Source organism: Rhinatrema bivittatum, chromosome 11 (genome assembly GCF_901001135.1).
Source record: "Rhinatrema bivittatum chromosome 11, aRhiBiv1.1, whole genome shotgun sequence".
NCBI lineage: Eukaryota > Metazoa > Chordata > Amphibia > Gymnophiona > Rhinatrematidae > Rhinatrema > Rhinatrema bivittatum.
In genome coordinates this window covers 71,748,742-71,770,106 of record NC_042625.1, presented here as the reverse complement: position 1 = coordinate 71,770,106, position 21,365 = coordinate 71,748,742, and the positions used below count along the sequence as shown (strand labels likewise).

At 45.5% G+C, this 21,365-nt stretch overlaps 1 protein-coding gene across 3 annotated transcripts in view; it reads left to right on the top strand.

Annotated features, from left to right (window-relative positions):
- Positions 1-21,365, top strand: part of SAE1 (SUMO1 activating enzyme subunit 1) — a 179,364-nt gene that overhangs the window by 132,465 nt on the left and 25,534 nt on the right. For all 3 annotated transcript variants that reach the window (XM_029619942.1, XM_029619943.1, XM_029619941.1), the window contains exons 4-7: positions 2,112-2,254; positions 2,527-2,626; positions 11,772-11,877; positions 16,165-16,309. In XM_029619942.1, the coding sequence (XP_029475802.1) occupies positions 2,112-2,254; positions 2,527-2,626; positions 11,772-11,877; positions 16,165-16,309 (494 nt within the window). The remainder of the gene's footprint in view (positions 1-2,111; positions 2,255-2,526; positions 2,627-11,771; positions 11,878-16,164; positions 16,310-21,365) is intronic.

The following is a 21,365-nucleotide window of genomic DNA, read 5'->3' as shown; positions in this document are numbered from 1 at the left end:
GTCATCTCTTCTCCAAGCTGAACAGCCCTAACCTCTTCAGCCTTTCCTCATAGGGGAGCTGTTCTATCCCGTTTATCATTTTGGTCGCCATTCTCCGTATCTTCTCCAGTGCAACTATATAATTTTGAGATGCAGTGAACAGAACTGTACACAGTACTCAAGGTGCAGTCTCACCATTGAGCGCTATAGAGGCATTATGACATTTTCCGTTTTATTAACCATTCCCTTTCTAATAATTCCTAACATTCTGTTTGCTTTTTTGACTGCTGCAGCACAGTGAGCTTAAGATTTCAATGTATTATCCACTATGATGCCTAGATCCTTTTTCCTGGGTGGTAGCTCCTAATATGGAACCTAACATCGTGTAACTACAGCAAGGGTTATTTTTCCCTATATGCATCACCTTGCACTTGTCCACATTAAATTTCATCTGCCATTTGAATGCCCAATCTTCTAGTCTCATAAGGTCCTCCTGCAATTTTCATACACCGTGATACATAAACCAGTAAAACCCAGGGAGGAGAAGAACCTACCCTCAAGAAATTCCACCAAAAACCTGCTGTTGACCACTGAAGCTTTTAGAGTTAAGATGCCAGCACTATTAGCAGCCCCTACCCTCTCCCTGGCTTCTTCCTCCTCCTGTCTTTCCTTCCGGTCTCTGCAGTGATAGTGGCTTCATTTCATCAGCTGCCTGGCAAGGGATTGCCCGGGGCTGCAGCAGTGACAACTTGTCCTTACAAAGCCGTTAAGGCTCCTCACAGTTAGAAAGTTTGTAAGTGAGATTCTTGAGAGCTGATGAGGAGGATTAGCTGAATGCTTGGGTGCTGGTGATTTTCTCAAATGACAGAAAGAAACGTCAGCTTCCTTGTCTTAACAAAAGTCCATGTTAGTTGCTGCAAAAGGCAAGGCATTGCCTTCATCTTATTTTTTTAAGTCCCTGAGCAGGTTAAAAATTCAGCTTCCCTAAACTCGGTCAATTAGGGTGAGTTCCTTTTTAAATTTGTCAGCCCAGGAGGAAGTGTGTAAAGATAGGAAGTTGAGGGATTTCATGCCAAGATATCATTTATATGTCCCATGGCCTTGGAAAGTGCATGAATAACTGTGTTGAGGTGCAGACACCCACAGATCGAAAGCAATTGGCAATGAGCAGTGAATACATGAGGGGCAGTGGATAAAGCTCAAAGGTTTCTGTAATTTGGGGCTCTCCAGTGCGGGCAATCCCTTGGCAAATGGACAGCCATTGTATGCTAGAAACCCCCAGTGTGACTTTTTTTTTTTTGTTTCAACTTGTCACAGTTCTCTTGTAGATGTCATAAACAGCCAACCTTATGACATCCCTCACAACCGATTCCAGAGGAGGGGATGGGGGGGTGTACTCGGTGCTCACATTCTGTCTCCACTGGGGAGAATGCAGGTTCCCCACACTCACATCTGGCCTTCTCGGTCCTGTTGCAGCGAAGGCTCTTTGATGCGTGTGGGCCGTTCGTTTCCAAATCTGCTGATCTTCTGCATTGTGAGATCAGTTCAGTTGAACTGCCAGCCCGCAAATTTTGAAAATGCTTGCAGTTTCATTCCCACGGTTGACCATGGGGTTGGGGGATGCTGCAGAGGCAGCACTCAAATCCTAGTCAGCATGCCATGGTGACACCTAGTGCCTGGACTTGAGGTCCACATTTCTCACTGGGTTTTGGGTGATTTTCTCAGTTTTGTCATTTGAGTGCCGAACTATTGTATGAATATTATTAAGAGAACAACAGAGACTTCAGCTTAGTTTCCAGTTCTATTATACTTTTGCTGTTGTAAAGTTAGATTATTTGTATTTCTGTATTAATTTTTTTAAAGTAGCTGATTTAACCTCTGAAAAGATTTTTTATTTTTTTGTAAATCTGCACCTGGTTAAATAAGAAAAGGAGAAGAAAATAGCCAGTCAGTTAAGGAAGGAGACTTGGGAATAATAGTAGCAGCAGAGAAGAGGATTAGAATGGGAAATTTGTCTTACAAGTGAAAGGGTTGGGGGATCCTGGCACATCTTTCAGGTTTCTTATGGCTTCTTTTCCACATGCAACAAACCCACCCGTCCCATCTCCTGATGTACCGTTTGCCCCTTCTAGGTGTGTTTGACCTGCTGTTCCCGAGACGTTCTGGTGAAGGTTGATCACATCTGTCACAAGCACGGCATCAAGTTCTTCGCGGGTGACGTGTTTGGCTACCACGGCTACACATTTGCCAACCTGGGAGATCACGAGTTTGTTGAGTAAGTGAGTGCGCGTCTATCAGTTTCCAGACTTTCAGTCAATCAAGTAAGCTGACAGCACTTTGCAATTCTATGGTCTTGGAAAGAGTGGAGGCTGCAACCAGTTCATGGAATGGAACTCTGCAGTGTGTTTGGTTTTTTTTTGGGGGGGGGGGGGGGGGGCCCTTCTTTTTTGGATGTCTGATTTGAAATTATGCTAACTATTTATGACCTACTGCAGACAGATCATTTAAATTGGCTTTTGAATTTAAACTTCATTTAAATCTCTTTAGGGAAAAGATGAAAGTTAGCAAAGTGAGTCAAGGGCTAGAAGATGGACCAGAGGCCAAAAAAGCAAAACTTGATTCTACTGAGACCACAATGGTGAAAAAGGTATGTCTTTAAAAAGTGTACATGTTTTTGGGTGTGCAGTTGTCTGTCAGTACCTGACCAGTATGAATTTTAACTTGCCTGAATGGATGTCTTGTTTACACACATCCTAGTAATTAACTATATGTAGGTCACATAACATATTTACATGTGACTGAAGTTGAGCACCTCCTAGTGGAAAGCCAGGGAACAGCATCATAAGCAATGTTGGTCTGCAGCAAATCTCTGCATCCTATAGCTATAGGGGCAAGCTATGATGCTTGGCCTACATATGGGGGTAGAAGGGGAGTGGAAGTTATAGGAGCTGATGATGAAATCTTTGTAGGCAATCTGTGATGGATCCCAGAGGAGTGTGGGATGGGAAGAAGTATGGGGAGAGGCTGTCCATGATAGTTCCTAATAAAAACCAGATAAGTAGGACAAACAGAGGCACACCAGGACTTGAGCTGAAATTGTTAATGCTCAGAGGCATAGGATCATTCTGATCTTGACCCAATGCTCCACAACACACCCAAGACATTCAAATTAACTAGCAAAGTGTATCTCTGTTGTGGCCTCCTACCTAATTAATGCTTTTTTTTCCTGGTAGATTAGCTCATTCTTCCCTTGTCCGCTCATGTTTTCAAAAGACTCTAGGTAACACTAGGATTTTATTAATTGATTCTGAAGCTGTAAATTACCTATCAAGTCTCAGGAAAACAGCAAAATGCCTTGTCCCGGCATGACCTGGAACTCGTCATTAATCGTGTTCACCTTCCAAGACATTCTTTTTTTGCATTGTGATATTTAATTTTTGACTGGCATTAAGATTTATTGACCTCTGTATACAATATGCTCAGGTTTAAAGAAGCAACATGTGAAGTTCGCCATCGTGGTGGTGGTTTCTTCCAGCTACTTTCTTTTTGTTCACTGCAAAATGGTGGGTGATCAAGAAACTACCAGGAAATCTTGGATCTTTATCTGACAAATAGCAAGATTGAGCTTGCTGTGCTCTGGGGGTTGTGTTTTTGTTGTTGTTGTTGTTTAAACTCTGGTGCAGTTTGGAAATACATAGCAAACATGGCCTCACAAAAGGAGAATTCTTTCCTTGTGCTCTTGCAACCATTGACCCCCCACCTTCAATGGTTGGCACTGGCTAGACCCGATTATGTCTGCTGATGCGCACATGATCACTGCTGAATGGAAAAGACTGCTCTTGACGCTGCCTGTATGAGTACTACTGAGAGGAGGCGGCTGCTCTCCAGGGCATGGAAGGCTTGGAGTTGGATACAGTAGATGAGATGGCAGCAGATAAGGACTGATTGGCTCATCCAGTCTGCCCGGTTTTTCTAGTTTTGGTCGTGAAGATACTGGATCCTTTCATGGCTATGATAGCTTTTTATTAAACTGGTGTGACTCCCTCCAAAGCCGACTGTGAACATGAGCTTTCAAGGCCAGATAGGTTTCTTCAGATGTTGGGGAAGGGCAGATCAAACATCTCTGAGCCCCCTGTAACTTCAGATTTGCAGTGCTTGGCACGTGCGTCATTATCTCAAGACATGAGATCTAATTAGTGAGAACAGACTTGGCTGGGTTCCAAAGTCCCTTGGGTTAAACAAGGACTTGCATTAACAAACTGAAACTAGAGAGAAAGTGAGCTCACTCATGTTTAGATTCCCATGGATGGCCGTTGTGCACAGGGAGTGAAGCACAGGCAAGTTAGCAGTCTTAGCTCCCATAGCCAAAATGGACATCTGCTGGTAGAAGTACTTTAATTGTAAAATTTCAGTCTAATACTATACCCCAGATTTGCCTCTTGCTGATTCTGGGCTCAGTCGGGCCCCTTGGCTCCTCATAAGCAAGCAGAAATGGATGCTAGACACAGGCACATTTCCCCTATGTTTCCTCAGGAACATGCACTGCTCATGGTGCCCTCTTGTTGCAGCATGAGAGCATACAACCAAATATTTTAAAATGTACCTTTCAATATCGACTGAAGCACAGCTGGTCACCCTGAATGAACTTAACTCATCACATAGCCCAAGTTATGGCCGATTGTTTGTTTGGAGGCCTTGACAGGGCCTGATGTTCTGCATTGTTGGCAGTTCCTAACTGTGATTAATCTCCAGCCCCCTGTCTCTCATTATGTGTGTTGGCCTCTAGGCCGTGGCTATCATTCTGAGTCTGTATTCTGATGTTCGCACTGCCTGTCTTGCTGGTGAAGGACTCCTAGGGAAGAATAGGTAGAGGAAGCTTCGGTTTTGCAGACTGTATCCGTAGCATGTTAAGCTTTCAGTGCCGGGATCCGGCTGTCTCACTAGCCAGCATTAAGCACGCATCGCCATGTTACTAGGTTACGAATCAGTTGTTTAATGGAAGAAAAATCCCAGGGGGCAGTGGGTCACCATCTCCAGAGGTAATGTGCCTTCAGATGACAGGGATAGCAGGGAGGTCGGTCTGTCCAGTCATTCAGAGTGAAACCATCACTCCTGAAGACAAAGCATGACTCGGGGTTGAGAGGGATTGTCCTTATCTTGGGGGTTGGGAGGGGGTCTAGAGACCCAAGCAGCAGGATATAGCTGCTCATATTTATTTTTTAATAATCTTTTTATTAAGTTACACGTATAGACAGCAAAGTTGTACAAACAAGTATCCAAGATCAAAACAACTCGCATCAAAAAAGAACCTTGTATCTGTAATAGCTCATCGTATTTAAAGGTTCTCTTACCTCAGAATGGCAAAAAAGAGCTTGAGATGGAAAGACACCACCAGAAACCACATTTTAAAATGCCATTGTAGCTGATATCCTTGCTGGTAATTTATCAGAATTGGGACAGGTTTGAAAAAATGTTTTTTCCCTGTATGTACCCAGATCAATCCAGACTCCCGGGTTTTGCCTCCCTTCCAGCAAATGGAGACAAAGTTTCGTAGGCGCCACCTGCATCTCTTCAGTATTTCTCTGTCTCCAGCAGATGGAGGTGGTGCAAAATTTATATATATATATATATATAGAAGAGAGATTCCTTCCAGGGGGTGGCAGGTCCTCCCTGGTAGTAGGTTACGGACGAGCAGGGGTTGGAAATCCTAAATTGCTCTCTTTTTTGTGGTCTGGCTCCCACCCCTTCAGCAAGTATTGTGAGAAGCCTCTTCCCCCTTCTTCAGGGAAGTAATCTTTACTCTTTTTCTTAAAGTTAAAAAAAAAAAAAAAGGAGGATAAGGGTCATGAAAGCAGTGGCTGGTTTTTGCTGCTCACCCCGTTGCTGGAGGCAGGGCGCTCAGGCATTATCATTATTGTGGCTCCTGATCCCGCTTGCTGTTGACGGCACTTGCCTTGCAGACAGTGTGGTACTGGGCCATGCCTCGCATGAGCCGTTGCTCTGCCTGTGGGAAGCAATCTTTGTGGCTCTACAGGGCCGGCCAATCCTCCTGCTGCCTCTCCGGTGCGAAGGGTTCTTTGCGGAGTGCTGTAGTGGCATCGATCAAGCAGTGTGGCCCTGGCAGGGTGCCAGCTGCTCCGGAAGACTAGCTGATCCACTCCAGCTAAGTGCAAGAATGGTGGCCATCTTGAAAACTTTCAAGGCTGCTGAGGAGAGAGTGGCAAGGGGAGGGGATCTCCCGCCAGCCCTGACGAGGCCTGAGAGGCCCTAAAGAAGCAGTCCGGGGAAGATCCTGATCCCTTGGAGGGGGTGTTTGGGGGATCCTTCTTGGTTTTTCCCCAGATTTTGTGCTTTTATTGCACAAAGCTTATCTGGCCGGTAAGTCCAAGAGGAATTGCTCCCCCGGGCGTAGGTTTACTGAGGGACCACCCAGATAGTGCTCAGGCAGTTGGAGATGCTGCAAAGCCACAAGGATCTGGAAAATCAGAGGTCCAGTGGTGCGGGGTACCACAGATGACCTTTTCTCGGAGGAGTCTGACCATGGGGTGCCCTCAGGGGGGATGGTCCCAGTCCCCCCCCCCCCCCTTTCAGTGGTCAGGATCAAGAGGAGGGGGACGATCCTAAGGTTGTTTGCCTATTTCAGAGAGAAGAGCTGGGCCCTACATGTCCTGGCGGAGTTGGGATTAGCTGTTCCACAGGAGGAGTCAGAACAGGATACAGTAGATCTGGTCATGGCAGGTTTACGGGGCCCGGCCAGGACTTTTCCTTTCCATAAGATGGTTAAGCAATTGATGGTCAGGGAGTGGGATACTCCTGAGACAGGTCTTAAAATTAGTAGGGCTATGGACAAGCTTTATCCCTTGCCGGAGGAGACTCTGGAACTCTTGAGGGTGCCAAAGGTGGATGCTTCCATGTCGGCAGTCACAAAGAGAACCACCATCCCAATAGTCTGCACGCTGGCTCTGAAAGATCTCCAGGATAGGACATTTGAGGTGCACCTCAAGAAGATTTTTGAGGTTTCTGCCCTGGGTATCTGAGCTGTAGTGTGCAGCAGTTTATGCATCAAACAAGCCTGAGACACGTACAGCAGTTAGTGCTGGAGATCTCTCACTCCAGGAATCTGAGCTGGCAGAATGATTAGAGGCAGCAGTGGCTTATGGGGCCGTCGCCTTATATGATCTGCTTCGTATCTCTTCTAGGACGATGGTGCCTGTGGTCTCAGTTAGGAGGCTCTTATGGTTGCGAAACTGGTCAGCGGATGTTTCGTCGAAGGCTCAGCTTAGTGTGCTCCCCTTTAAGGGCAAGCTCCTTTTTGAAGAAGACTTGGAACAGCTGATAAAGCAGCTTGGTGATAATAAGGTGAACAAACTACCGATTTTCTGCCGGTTCGCTCTTGCTTTCAGGGTCAAAGATGTTTCCGTCAGAGCAGGGCTCCGGGTGCAGGCCAGGGACAAACCTTGGGGAGGTCTCAGTCCTTTCATAGCTGCAGGGTGAACCGAGACTGTTCTGGCCAAGGGCCTAGCGGAAACAAATCCACACAGTGAGGTGAGGCTGACCCACTCCTCTGTCCCAGTCGTCGGGGGGCAGTTGACTTTTTTTTTTTTTTTTTTTTTACGAGGAGCGGTTCAAGATCAAGTCGGACCAGTGGGTTCTAAGTGTGATCAGATGAGGCTATGCTTTAGAATTTCTTTGGTCTCTAAGAACCCTATTCATGGTATCTTCCTGCATTTCGCCAACAAAGAAACTGATAGTTCAGGAGACCATTCAAAGACTGAGAATGCTGGTGGCCATTGTTCCCATCCCCCAGGAGGACTGGGAGATGGGACGTATTCCATTTATTTTGTGGTGACAAAGAAGGAAGGAACCTTCCGTTCAATTCTGCACTTGAAGGCAACATGGCTCTCAAAGTTCCACATTTCCGGATGGAAACTCCCAGGTCTGGCAAGGCATTGCGCAGTGGGGGGGGAGTTCTTGGCTTCCCTGGATCTTACAGAAGCATATCTGCACATCAATATCCGCCGGGATCATCAGAGATACCTCAGATTCATGATTCTCGGAAAAACATTTTCAGTTTTGCGCTCTTCCATTTGGTCTAGCCACTGCTCCGAAGACTTTCACCAAAGTGACGATGGTGGAATTGGCAGCCCTCAGAAAGGAGAGGGTGCTGGTTCATCCATTTCTGGACGACTGGCTCAACAGAGCGAAGCTGGAGGAATTTTGCAGACAGGCGGTGGAAGTGGTCTTGCACCGCTTGAAATCCTTGGGCTAGATCGTGAACCTGGCCAAGAGCCACCTTTTTTTCCTTCACAGGTTCTGGAGTTCTTGGGCACACGCTTCGATATCCGTGAGGGCAAGGTCTTTCTCATGGAGGAGTGGATCATTAAGCTGCAGGCACAAGTTCGGAACCTGTTGGACAGCAGAGTGCCCAGGGTTTAGGATTACTTGCAAGTCCTTGGTTCCATGGCCTCGACCTTAGAGCTCATCCCGTGGGCATTTGCTCATATGAGACCTCTACAGAAAGTGTTGCTATCCTGGTGGGATCCAACGTCAGAGCAGTTTAATCTCCCACGGCCGCTTACAGAGTTCACCAAGTCCAGTCTTGGCTGGTGGCTTGGCTGGGACCATTTGGGGCATGGGGTGGACCTCGAGGTGCCTTAATGGATGGTAGTGACTACCAATGCCAGTCTCACCGGTTGGGGGGCTGTGTGTTTCCTCCATGGCTGCTGGTGGGCAAGGTTGTAAGGAGGATAGAGATCCATCCAGGAAAGGTGATTCTTGTGACTCCAGAGTGGCCGTGAAGGCCTTGGTTTGTGGATCTGGTCAACCTAGTGGTGGATGGCCCCCTGAGGCTGGGTCATCTTCGGCAGGGCCCTGTATTTTCAGATCAAGCGGATCGCTTTTGTCTAGTAGCTTGGCTTTTAAAAGTAGGCAATTAAGGAAGAAAGGATATCCAGAGGATGTTATTTCTATTCTGCTGCAAGCTCGCAAGACCTCTATTTCCAGGTTTGGAGAGTCTTCAAGTCTTGGTGTATGGAACAGGGGATTATTCCTTGGTGAGCATCAGTGGCACAGATTCTGGCTTTTTTACAAAGAGGCCTAACAAAAGGTTTATCCTTTAGTTCCCTGAGATGCAAGTGTCTGCTTTGGGCTGCTTGCGGGGCAAGATTCATGGCGCAACTCTGGCGGTACATCTGGATGTGGTGAGTTTTCTTCGCAGAGCGAAGCATTTGCACCCCCTTGTTCGTAAGGTGCGCCCTTCTTGGAGTCTTAATTTGGTCCTCAAGAGGCATGTGTGAGGTGCCATTTGAGCCTCTCAAGAAGGCCACCATAAAAGATCTGACTTTGAAGGTGGTTTTTTTGGTGGTGATTTGCTCAGCCAGAAAGGTGTGTGAGCTTCAAGCCCTGGCATGCAAGGAACCTTTTTTTGCGGATTTCGGATTCCAGAGTCTCTCTGAGGACGGTTCTGTCTTTTCTGTTGAAGGTAGTTTCAGCGTTCCACTTAACTCAGTCAGTGGAACTTCCAGACTTTACAAATCTGGAGATTGTTGCGCCTCATTCAAGGGAATTGAGACGTCTGGATATCAGAAGGGCCTTGTTGCGGTATCCTGAAGTCACTAACTGTTTCAGGCTGTTGGATCACCTTTTTGTGCTATGGAGTGGTGCAAAAAAAGAGTTAAAAAGCGTCAAAGGCCACTATAATGCGTTGGTTGAAGGAGGCTGTTGGTTCCGCGTATATCTGTTGCGGTCATCTTGTCCCGGAGGGGTTAAGAGCTCATTCTACCAGTTCGCAGGAGGCCTCCTGGGCAGAGTGCCGATTGGTTTTGCTGCAAGAGATTTGCAGGGCGGCTATTTGGAAGTCTTTACATACATTTTGCCAGACACTAGTGATTGGACTTCCAGGCTCCAGACGTCGACAATTTTGGTAGAAGTGTTCTTCGAGCGGGACTCTGTCCCACCCAGGTTAGGGAAGCTTTGGTACATCACAGGAATTTAGACTGATCTGGGTATGTACAGGGAAAGGAAAATTGATTCTTACCTGCTAATTTTCATTCTTGTATTACCACAGATCAGTCCAGAGTCCCGCCCGGTGGTAGAGGAGTTTGAGTCCATTCGATCTGGCTTCTTTAGTAGTTTTTATTAAATCTTAAGAATGGCACAGGTTTCTCATTAGTCCTTTTAAGACGTATTCTAAATTTAATTATAGTTGTTAATTACAAATGTCCTTGTTCCAGGGGATATAGTAGAGTTAATTGGTTAGAAATCTTTTTGGTTAAGTATTTTTTGCTTGGGTACTGATTAATACTGAAGAGATGCAGGTGGCCCACTGGGTTAGGAGGCAGTGCATACAAAACTTTCTCTGACTCCATCTGCTGGAAGGGAGGCAAAACCCAGGACTCTGGACTGATCTGTGGTACTACAGGAACAAAAATTAGCAGGTAAGAACCAATTTCCTTTGTTTCTTTTTCTGGGCCCTTGTTGGATCTTTTTTTCTTTTTTAAACTTGTATTTAAATAAAACCACCTGCTGTACATTAAACAGCATGTAACACCTTGTACGTACAAAGTGCAAGGTGTTCCATGCTGTTTATTGTTCACAGTTTACAGACAAGGGAATTAAGCATGTTTAGCTAACTCTATCAGAATTATCCTTAAAATAGGATAAAGATTGCAAATCTTTTTGTGCACATTTAAATTGTTCCGCAGGGAATGGATCCTTTCAGTAATTGCAGTATCATGGACTTGTGCTGTCTCAACATTAAACACAGGCTTGTCTTGCCACCACAGGGCAGTAGAGTACCTGGCAGCATATAATAACTGAGACACACGCTTTTTACTGTAAGGTGTTGGACCAAAAGGCCAACTCGGCTCTCTGGGTCCCTTGAGGATGAAACTGAGTTCAGTCTCAAATCTTACTAATAAGTTTGAACAAAGCAACAAGACCCCCCCCCCCGTGTGATACATACCATATTCCCTGTGCTCGGAGGTGGACTGAAGTTAGCGAGAGAAAAAGATGGATGCCTGCATGGCTGATGCAGGACCTTGATCAACATTTCAGAGCGCTTCGAATCTATGAAGATCTTGTGTGCCTGTGTCCATATATTATGTCCGTTGTGCACATCCAGATTCAGTTTCTAGTTCCCATTTTCTACTTGGAAATAAACTTTACAGATACAGAACTAGATTGACCAGAAGAGAGCCAGCTCTTGTACAATATAGCTGTCAGCTGAGGAGGGGGGAGGGTAGAGCTAGGCAAGCTGAACACTTTCTGAAAGGGCTTTAATTCATTGGGCAAGCCTAGGTCAAAGCAGTCTGAAGCTGCAAAAAAGCAGTGTGGTATCTCGTTAGGGAAATCAGGTTTAGCAGATCTCTAAATGTCTTGAGCTCATTTAGTCCCCACAGCTGCTCTACATACCACAAACCCAGCTGGCGCCAATTCCTAAAAGGACTCCCTTCTTCTTTTAAAGTCAAAAGGGGAATACTAGGTGAAATGCATTAAACCACTCTCTGGATCTGTGCTGGTACTGAGACTAGTCTCATCCTCGCTAAGAAATGAAATTGGCATTAATTTGCTTAGCTAAGACCCGCGAGCCTTTTTTTTTTTTTTTTTCAGGATAGCCAGATCAAATGTAACGAACAAGCAGGCCTAGATGAATTGTATTATCCTGAAAACCCACCCCTGCCCCAAAAGGCTGGCATTGGCTGGCTTCTATTCTCAGAGTCTTGCTTTGACACCCTCCCCCCCCCCCCCCAAAGCACTGAAACATTCTTTCCCTCCTCTTATTCTCTGGACAGAGAGTGATGTTCTGTTCGCTTCGGGAGGCTCTGGAGCTGGACTGGAGCAGCGAGCAGGCGAAGACAACCCTGAAGCGCACGCCGGCGGATTACTTCCTGTTTCAAGGTAAGCGAGCCATGTCTGGCCTTCAGTGAGCGCTGGCACGCACCAGATGAGTGAGTAAACACGTCTGCTCCCAGGCAGTACATTTCAGCCCTGGATCAAATCTCCCTCCACGCAGCGAGTACCCTGCTGGCTGTGATGACCTTCTTATTGTCCCTACATAAGAATTATCCAAAGATGCGCACAAGCCTTCAAAAACCCCCCTGACTCCCTGGATCAACTGCGGCCTTCAATAGCTTCTTTTGATTTGAGCCGGTAACGAAGGCGATAGGAGCTGGGTGTCACACGCAGGCAGCTCCAGGACTGCCAGGTTTCTGAAGTGACTTTTGAATCGTTGAACTACCAGCCCTGTTATCTCAGCTCTCTGGTTATCTTATTCTTGTGTGTTCTTGGACCTGATGGCATCACTTTGATTTTTCTCTTTTTTTTTTTTTTTCTCCAGCTCTCATGGTTTTGTGGGCTTTTCTTGGCCAGTTGACACTTTTTAAGATAGCAGCAGGTATAAATAGCAGCAGACAGTGCTTCCTGCTCTGCTCTTTCCATTGTCTCTAGCCAGCCAGCTGTGACTGTTCCTCTCACCCTACTGCTTGCTAAGAAAGCTCGAGGCCCCTCAAGTCCCCTTCCCCTGTCCGCTGGCTAAACAGCTTATTTTGGTATTTAGGGGGAGAACTTTCAAAGCCACCGCCAGGCATAAAACCCTGTTGTATGTGCGTAAACAGTTGTACTAAAATAGTCCGGGCCTCAGTGTGCATAACCCGGGCCACGCATGCTTTTATACAAACCCGGGGAAGCCGGAGTAAGCACCTACATACAGACACTTTTTTTTTTTATTTTAAAAAGTATGCACTTAAGTACACTTATGTCCTCTGAAGAGGAGGTGTAACTTCACACGACTGAACGTCTGTGAAAATTGTGCTGTGAATGTGCACGAAGGTTTTGCTTTAAAAATACTCGGTAAAGTCTGCGTGTACGATGTAGTCTCGGACTTTACCTCCATGTGGGCGGCTTGAAAATTGCCTTCAAACTAATGAACTAAACCTAGGGTGCTGCACAACAAATGACATATCTGTTCTATGGGTCCCTCTCCCAGAGAGCTTAGAGTTTTATGTGAGACCCTGAGAGAGAGAGGAACAGGATTCAAGCCTTGCTCTCCTGGTCCCCCGCTGCTATTCTAATCGCTAGGCCACCTGCTCGGCACCATTCAGCTCGGGTTTCTTATTAACATTCAGATCTTGTTTCCCTAGCTGGGACGGTGCCGAAATATTGGGCCTGCCAGACGTTGTTTAGCAGAATGCAGCAGTGCCCAAGTCTTGTCCTGCAGTTCAGTGGCAGTTTGAAACACAAGGGTATTGTGGTTGCCGTGTTAGTCCGTTTGGGTATGTGGAATTGAGAATCGATAAACAAGTCTATAAGTGAAACCTTTATATTGGACTAACCTCGCTCGATACGGCACCTACAGTCTGTTTGTTTGTCCTTCATTCCACAGAAGGGAGTTGAATGTGTTGAGATTTTGGGAATCTTCTCCTCCTTTCTTAAATCTGTGCTTGTGTGTGTTTTTGTTTGTTTGATTGTTGTGGGAAAAGGTCTGCAGACATGACTGCCAAGCATGCTAAGTAGATAAAGATGCAAAAATATTTGTAAACTGCAGTGCTCTGCTGAGCCTCCTAGGAGGGCAATGTTTTAGTGATAACCAAATATTATCAATAAGTATGATCAGAAACATTTTCTAGAATAGGATACATCTGGCATCTCTCTGTGTCTAATAGTTGTGCTGGATTTGAGGTTTCAGAGTGTGGCTTATTCTTTGTCTGTTTGATGTTTTTGCATTGGATTCCATTTGAAGTGTATTCTGGGAAGATGGACCAGAAATCTAAATAAATAAAATCAGATAATAGAAATCCACTGGCCTCAAAAAGTGACCTGACCACCCGTTTTCTCAGCAGGTGGCTAACAGACTAGCAGATTTGAAAGTTGTGTGTTGTGTTTTTTTTTTTTTTTTATTGCCGAAGATGCATGGAGCTCTCCTAGGAGGCTCAGCAGAGCACTGCAGTCTAGCCCTGACTGGCATATGCCAAGCCTGATGGAAGATACTGAAGGTAGCTGTGCTGGCAATTGTCTGAGAAAGCTTTAGAGAGACCAACTGGTTCATATTTGTCATAACGTTGCCCTTCTATAGGCAAATCAGATGCCATCTCTATAGCTACTGGCTCTGTTCCATCCTCTCGCTAGTGATGAGGGAGCTGGTGCCTCTGGGAGGCACCCAGCAATTTGTAACCTCACTGCTCTGCTTTTGTCACCCCTAAACTGGCCTCCCAACTGATGCTGTTGGGGGCTTGCTTAGGAGCTGCAATAAAACTAAGAGCCCCCACCTCCCAAACAACACGGATTTTGCAATCTCCTGAAAGGCCTCAGCTTTTCAGCCAAAGCTGAGAAATTGCAGTGACTATCAGAAACAATCCCTGACCTGTAGCCTCCGTTCTGGCACACTTGTGAGTTTTTGTGAGCTTGGCATTCTTCTTCTCTTTTTTTTTTTTTTTTTTTTACTTTATTTAAAATGTATTTATATAAAAATTTTATATACACTTATCCAGATTTCTAAGTGGTTTACAATAAAACAATTATAATCAGTAAACATACATATTTTTTAAACATAATTAAAATAACGTTAAAACAAACATAAAATCAGAAAAACCATAAAGACAATACAAAAATCATAGTATGCTCATAGCTGTTTCAGAGCCTTACCATGACTATTACTGCTGTTTTGGGTTTTTTTTAAATAACTTTACTTATTGGAATCACATGCAACAAAACAGATAAATATAAGAAACACCATCTTCGGCATGGTAATACAACAGAGTTGAAATAAATAAATAAATAAATGCAGACTGGTCACATGTCCAATTTAACCTGTTTTCTATTTCTTTATTTGTTTTGCCTCCCTCCTTACACACTCACTGCTATCCCAAAATGCATCCCACACTCGCCCCCTGCACACACTCCTGTCAAAACCTATCATCCAGTATGCGCTTCCATCCCAAACCATATAATTACAAGGTCTTATGCACTTTCTTCCACAGCTGAAGGTAACTTTTGAGTTTTATTGCCTGCCGTGGATTACCAATATCCACAACCTTCCTTTCTTCATATAAAGCACTTTGCGCCATTAGCTGAGTCCAGACTAGGAATATCAGCCCCTTTCCAGGTTAATAAAACAACCATTTTGTGCCAGCAGTACAGATATATAATTAAGAATTTGAGCTCTCCACGTTGCAGTCTCACTCCTTAATTCAGTAAATGTAAATACAAAAGTTTCCCAAAGCAATCAACAGTCCATTCAATGAAATGACCTACTTTTCCCCAATATTCCTTCATCCTGTTGCAGCCAGTGAGCATATGACATAATGACCCATTTTAAGCATATATTGTGATCCCACACCTTCATTTTCATTCCCCGCACTCTGGTCAGATAACTTCTGTGAAGGAACTTGAATTGTTTCCCTCAAATTTACAACTGATAAATGTTCACAGACAAGTGAAAATGCTTGGGATATGTCTCCATCATCCAAAGGAACACCAAGATCCATGCTCCATTCAGCAACCAGTGTGGCAACTTTATAAACTGATGCATGGAGGAGGTCCACACAGATACTCTATTAAACTTAGGAACAGTGTCGGAAAAAGCATCCTCCACATCGGAAAAAGCCGGGGGTCTCTCCTGCCCTCCACTAAGGCTGAAACAATAATGCTTAGTTTGCAGATATGCCAAAAAAAAATGACTTATGTGGTAGATCCCAAGTTTTTTTGCAGAGCTTCAAATGAGAGCATGGTCCCAGAGTCTGCATCAAAAAATTGGCCGATTCCCTCCAGTCAGAAAAAACCCCAAGAATTCATTCCCACAGGGAAACTTTTTTGTTCCCCGTCAGGGGCAAGAAGGGTGAAACTTGCACTGGCTTGTCCTGCAAACCAGCCACCACCTCCAGGCTCTCTGAAAATCCCTAAAACAAAAAGAGACAGTGGACCACTAGCTGATCCATGCAGTACATTTATAGGATTATAGGGCAAACACTCTTCCTTTAATAGACCTTCTGGATCAAATTTAGAACCCTGCGACACCCAATCTGGCACATGAACCGCTACGTTATAGATACAAAGGTCGGGTAGCACCAGCCCTCCTCTAGCTCTTTTACCATTCCAAATGAAGGCTGTCTGAGATTGAAACCTGTATATATGCATGTGTTCTTATTTATTTTTCTTCTGGTAACGAATTGATTTTGGCTCTGCTGCTAGTGCTACTGAAATTTCGGACAGATAAGGGAAGAGACCCTTTGCCCGTGGCTTACGGCGAGGACAGCGAGCTGCTGCTGCAGATCAGAGATAAGGAGATGGAATTGATGGGCGTCAGCCCTGACCTGCTCCCTGATGACTTTGCCAGGTAGAATTTGTTCGTATTGCCAAAAGTAATTTATTCTGTGGTAGAGATGAAGGAGACTTGTTATCTTTGCTCCTACCCATTCAGTTTTCATCAGAGAGTCATCGTGCACTGCCCCCAGAATTCCTAGTAGTGTTTTGTTTTGGGTTTTTATTTTCCTCCAACGTCCTGATTCCATGTCCTGTATAAAGCAGAAATTTAAATCCAACAGCAGATAAGGACCAAGAGGCCCATCTAGTCTGCCCCACTTGCTTCTGGTGCATTGCTTTAGGCTCCAGTTTATCTCAATTCCTCTAAACTCCTTGACAATTCAGGATAACAGTGAGATCACTTGTGCCTCCATTAGGGGTTCACCTGTCTTGGATGCTGAGGAAATGAGTCGATAGGATTTCTACAACCAAGATGACTTATTGTCCTTGTGGCCGGTAGTCGTTTGACAAGATTCTGGCAATAGTTTGAAATCACAGTTTGGTATTTATGTGCAGGCTGATGATGCAAAGGGCCGAACACCTGACCTAGGCACAACCACCTAAAAGGTGAATTTCCTAGCATGTAGCCAGATGGACTCAGGACCAGTGGGTTATGCTCCCCTGCCAGCAGATGGAGACTGAGTCAGATTTCAAGGCTGACATCACCCTACACCCCTGCAGTGACTTCAGCCCTCCAGTTTTCTCTGTCTCCAGCAGTTGTTGGACATACCTCTCCCAGTGGGAATTGCTGTACATTTTGGAAGGAGAAATTCTACATTTAAACGAGTAGAAAATAGAACCCTGCTCTCATGCGGTGATACCTAAAGATCCCTCCCTCAGTTGAGAATTCCTGAGGCGATGTCCTAGGTCCCTCAGAGGCGTGCCTTGGTCCAGTAACTGGTTCCCGGTGTGGACTTGCTGCTTGTGCAGCCGAAAGGCAGCAGGTGCAGAAGCCAAGTGTGGTGGTGATGGCTAAAGCTCTCTGCCCCCACAGCTGGAGATTGTCTCTGTACTCAGCCGATAAGCGCTAAGTCCAGGTAGTTTAAAAAAAAAAAAAAAAATCTTCCTTCTGGTCAGGGACTATTAGATAGGTTTCATTAAGACTTCATCTGGTCTCTGTGCTCGGTGCATCGTACCACCATCATTCCGGATCCTGTTGGGGTAAAGGGAAGTAGGCTTCCAAGCAGGATGAGTGCCCCCCCCCCCCCCCCCCCCCCCGGAGGGAGCTAGGCCCCGCTTTAGGCTTGGTCGGCACATCGCAAGGTAGGTCGCGACAGCATCATCTTGCACGCAACTTTGTGCGTGCCGTATTGCCCTCCATAGAACGTTGGTATGCGTAGGCCATGATCTCAGTGCATGCGCCGCACTCATACGTACGCGCACAACCTACTGACAGGCTGATTCAGTAAAAGTCGCGGGAGAGCGCCCGCTCTCCTATGCGCGCGATTCAGTATTTAAATGAGGGTCCGCAGTAAAAAAAAAAAAAAAAAAAAAAAAGGCGCTAGGGACACCAGCGCGTCCCTAGCGCCTCTTTTTTGACAAGAGCGGTGGCTGTCAGCGAGTTTGACAGCCGACGCTCAATTTTGCCTGCGTCTGTTCTCAAACCCGCTGACAGCCATGGGTTCGGAAACCGGACGCCGGCAAAATTGAGCGTCCGGTTTTCAAGCCGCGGGCTGATTTTAAATTTTTTATTTTTTAAAATTATTTTTTACTTTTGGGACCTCCGACTTAATATCGCCATATTAAGTCGGAGGGTGTACAGAAAAGCAGTTTTTATTGCTTTTCTGTACACTTTCCCGGCACTGAGAGAAATTAACGCCTACCTTTGGGTAGGCGCTAATTTCTGAAAGTAAAATGTGCGGTTTGGCTGCACATTTTACTTACTGAATCGCGCGGGAATAACTGATAGGGCCATCAACATGCATTTGCATGTTGCGGGCGCTATTAGTTTCGGGGGGGGGGGGGGGGGGGGGGGTTGGACGTGTGTTTTCGACCCCTTACTGAATAAGGGGTAAAGCTAGCGCATCGAAAACACGTGAGTGCACCTCGCCGCATCCCACGTAGGCACTCAAAATAGATGCGTATACATTTTTAAACGTGTGGAAGCAGGAAAGCCATTACCTTCTCAGGTTAAAGCTCATTCCACTAGGTCTCAGGCGGTCCCGTGGGCGCTGTCTTCCGTTGATATCTGCCGAGCAGCAACGTGGTCCTTTCTCCAGGTTCTGTCGCCTGGACGTACAGGCCCGAGAGGCGGTGTTAACCAGACTGCGCGGGGAGCCTCCCGCCCCGATCGGGAGTAGCTTTTGAACATCCCATTGGTCCTGAGTCCATCTGGCTACTTACCTGATAATTTCGTTTTCCTTAGTGTAGACAGATTGACTCAGCATCCCGCCCTCGGCTGCCCAAGAACAGCACCACGGGTCCTCCCGTGGAGTGGTCCTCGAATCCAAGAGGTCATGGGCAAGTGTTCATCCAGTCCCTAGATTAGGGCACCTATATTTTCACCAGGGTTCAGTGTTTATAATCGGTTGAGTACAGTTTTGATCATATTTTTAATCAAGCTTTTCAACTAGTAGGTAGGTCCACAGTGGCTTTTGAAGAGAATACTGGAGGGCCGAGGTCACTGCAGGGGGTGTTTATGCAGAGTGACGTCAGCTTTGAAATCTGACTCCATCTCTATCTGCTGGCAGGGGAGCATAACCCTTTGGTCCTGAGTCCATCTATCTACACTAAGGAAAACAAAATTATCAGGTAAGTAATTTCTCCAATTTCAGCCAAACTTGAGAACCTAAGGCTTTTATTTAGGGAGCGGAAGCCAAACATTTGCCTAACCTTAGGTGCCCAGTGCTGAAAATCAGCTCTAGGCACCTAACTTGTGTCTTCTGAACTGATCTCACTTTTTAGGTCCCTAAATTTAGGCACTCAGCCCTAGTCAGCCTTCAAAGGTGCTAATTTAGGGACCTAAATTCTTTGAAAACTGAGTCCCTTCACTTTAAATAAGCTCTGAGTTGTGACTTGTATTGATGTAAGATTTTGTAACAGCTGCCTAGTTTATTTTAAATTTTAACTGACTTATCCTAGTTTTATATTTGAGATGAGGGGTTTCTAAATGTTTTATTCCTCTTCAGCCAGCCAGACCAAATGAGTTCTGCTCACCAACCAACAGATGGACACTGAGATCAACAGGTTCACTTATGTCACTTGTTATCAAATTGCTGTAATTTTTTCAAACACATTACTGCAGTTTGATCGATGATTATATTCTTAGTACATCAAGAGGAAAGCATTGTGCAGCCCTAGTACTATATGATGGTCACTTTATAATGAATCTAATATTGCTATAGTGTTCTTTTTTTTTCCTTGAATACTTGTTTTATAAGTGGATTCATATTATATATAGTATTCTGTCTCCAGCATATCCTGTGCTCTGAGCTCGAGGCCTCCTTAGGCTGGATAAGAGAAATCCAAACTGAAGGGGAGCTCCTGAGGTGAAAGGCTTATACCCCCTCCCTCAGTTGAACATTGCCCTGGTCTTCCACTATTTCTGGAGAAGCTTTGGACTAGGTCTGTAACTGGATTTTCCTCCCCCCCCCCCCCCCCCCCTCCCACCTCCTCAACCATTCTCACCCTTCTCCTTTGTTCCTACTTAGGGAATTTTCTCCCTCTCACAAGCAGAAAAAATTAAAAACAAAAAAAAAAAAACAAAAAAAGGATCTTTTCTCTGGCTTTGCTCTGTTTGATAGGATAACGTTTAAAAAAAAAAAAAAAAAAAGTAGTGAGGAGTGGTGTTCGGTGGCACTCTTGCGTCAATCTTCTGGCTGCATCGGCAAGTTTCTTGGGTTTGCAGCGCGCAAGAGGTCAGTGGAACACAAGAAAAGAGCTGAGCTTTGCAGCTGCAGAGTGTGGCATCTTCAAGCTGGGGGAGCCTTTAAACTGTGCAGAGGAAGGAGGGTTCGAGCAGGGCAGCAGTCTCCCTGCTCCGGGGGGCAGGGGGTAAAGCTGTGCATCAGTGGGGCCAGCCGTCCAAGCAGTTCCTGCCAGCGGAATCGTGGCTGAGAGAATAGAACCTCTCTGGTGCAGAGAGCTGATTCTTTTTCTTCGATCAACCAGATGGGGGCTGGCTCTTTTTTAAAGGCACAGCACCTTCCTCCTCAGTTTTTGAAGCTGCTTATGCTGCCTGGGCTTCAGTATCGAAAGAGGTTTTTTTTAAATGCTTGTACCAGGTATGCCTCATGAGTCTGAGTTTGGTCCCAGGATCCACTCCAGTGATTTCTTCTCCTCTGAGTGTCTGGAGGAACCAGGGAGGAAGAGATTCAGAAAAGAGAAGGATGTAGAGATGGATGATTACAAATTCTCCAAATCTGAGGATTCCCTCAATAATTTTAAGGCTCCCAAGGGATGGTGTTAGCGAGGAGATTTATCCTCATAATGTGAAGGATAGCTCTTCTGTGTGCAGCTGTTTCACAAGGAAGAACGTTCCTTTTTCAGTCCTTGCAGGATTTAGAGAAGTGCATGAATTTCATCAGTTTTGGAAGTACGCACATACCTCTTTGACTTTATAGTACGTGTGAAAAAATGCATAGTAAGCGTGTATTTTTAGTAATGAGTTAGGCACTTATTTTACATTTTTTCGTATGTAACATAAAGTTCATGAGGTATGCGCCTACCACCGAAACGAATGAAACAAATGCACATCCCTAGCAGGTTTTAGAAATTGCCGAGGACAAGAAAGAAGAGAGTTCTAGCTCTGCTGAAGATTCCATTAAGACCAGTATCAGAAAGCCTTCTAGATCTTTTCCTCTGCATAAAGCAGTAAAGAAGCTTACTGATCTCGAATGAATATCCCCAGAGGCCAATATTAAAGGAGGGTGCTCCTTGGCTAAATTCTACCCATTGGTTTCACAGAAGGAAAAGCTGACATTTCCCAGGGTAGTCTGCTGGTTTGCTCAGTTACCAAGTGGACTACCATACCTGTAGAAGGGGGGGGGGGGGGCACTGCTGTCAAGGATGCGCAGGGCAGGAGAATAGAATCAGTTTAAAGCAAGCTTTTGAGACTTCCAATATGGTGTTTCAGATAGCTGCTTGCATCT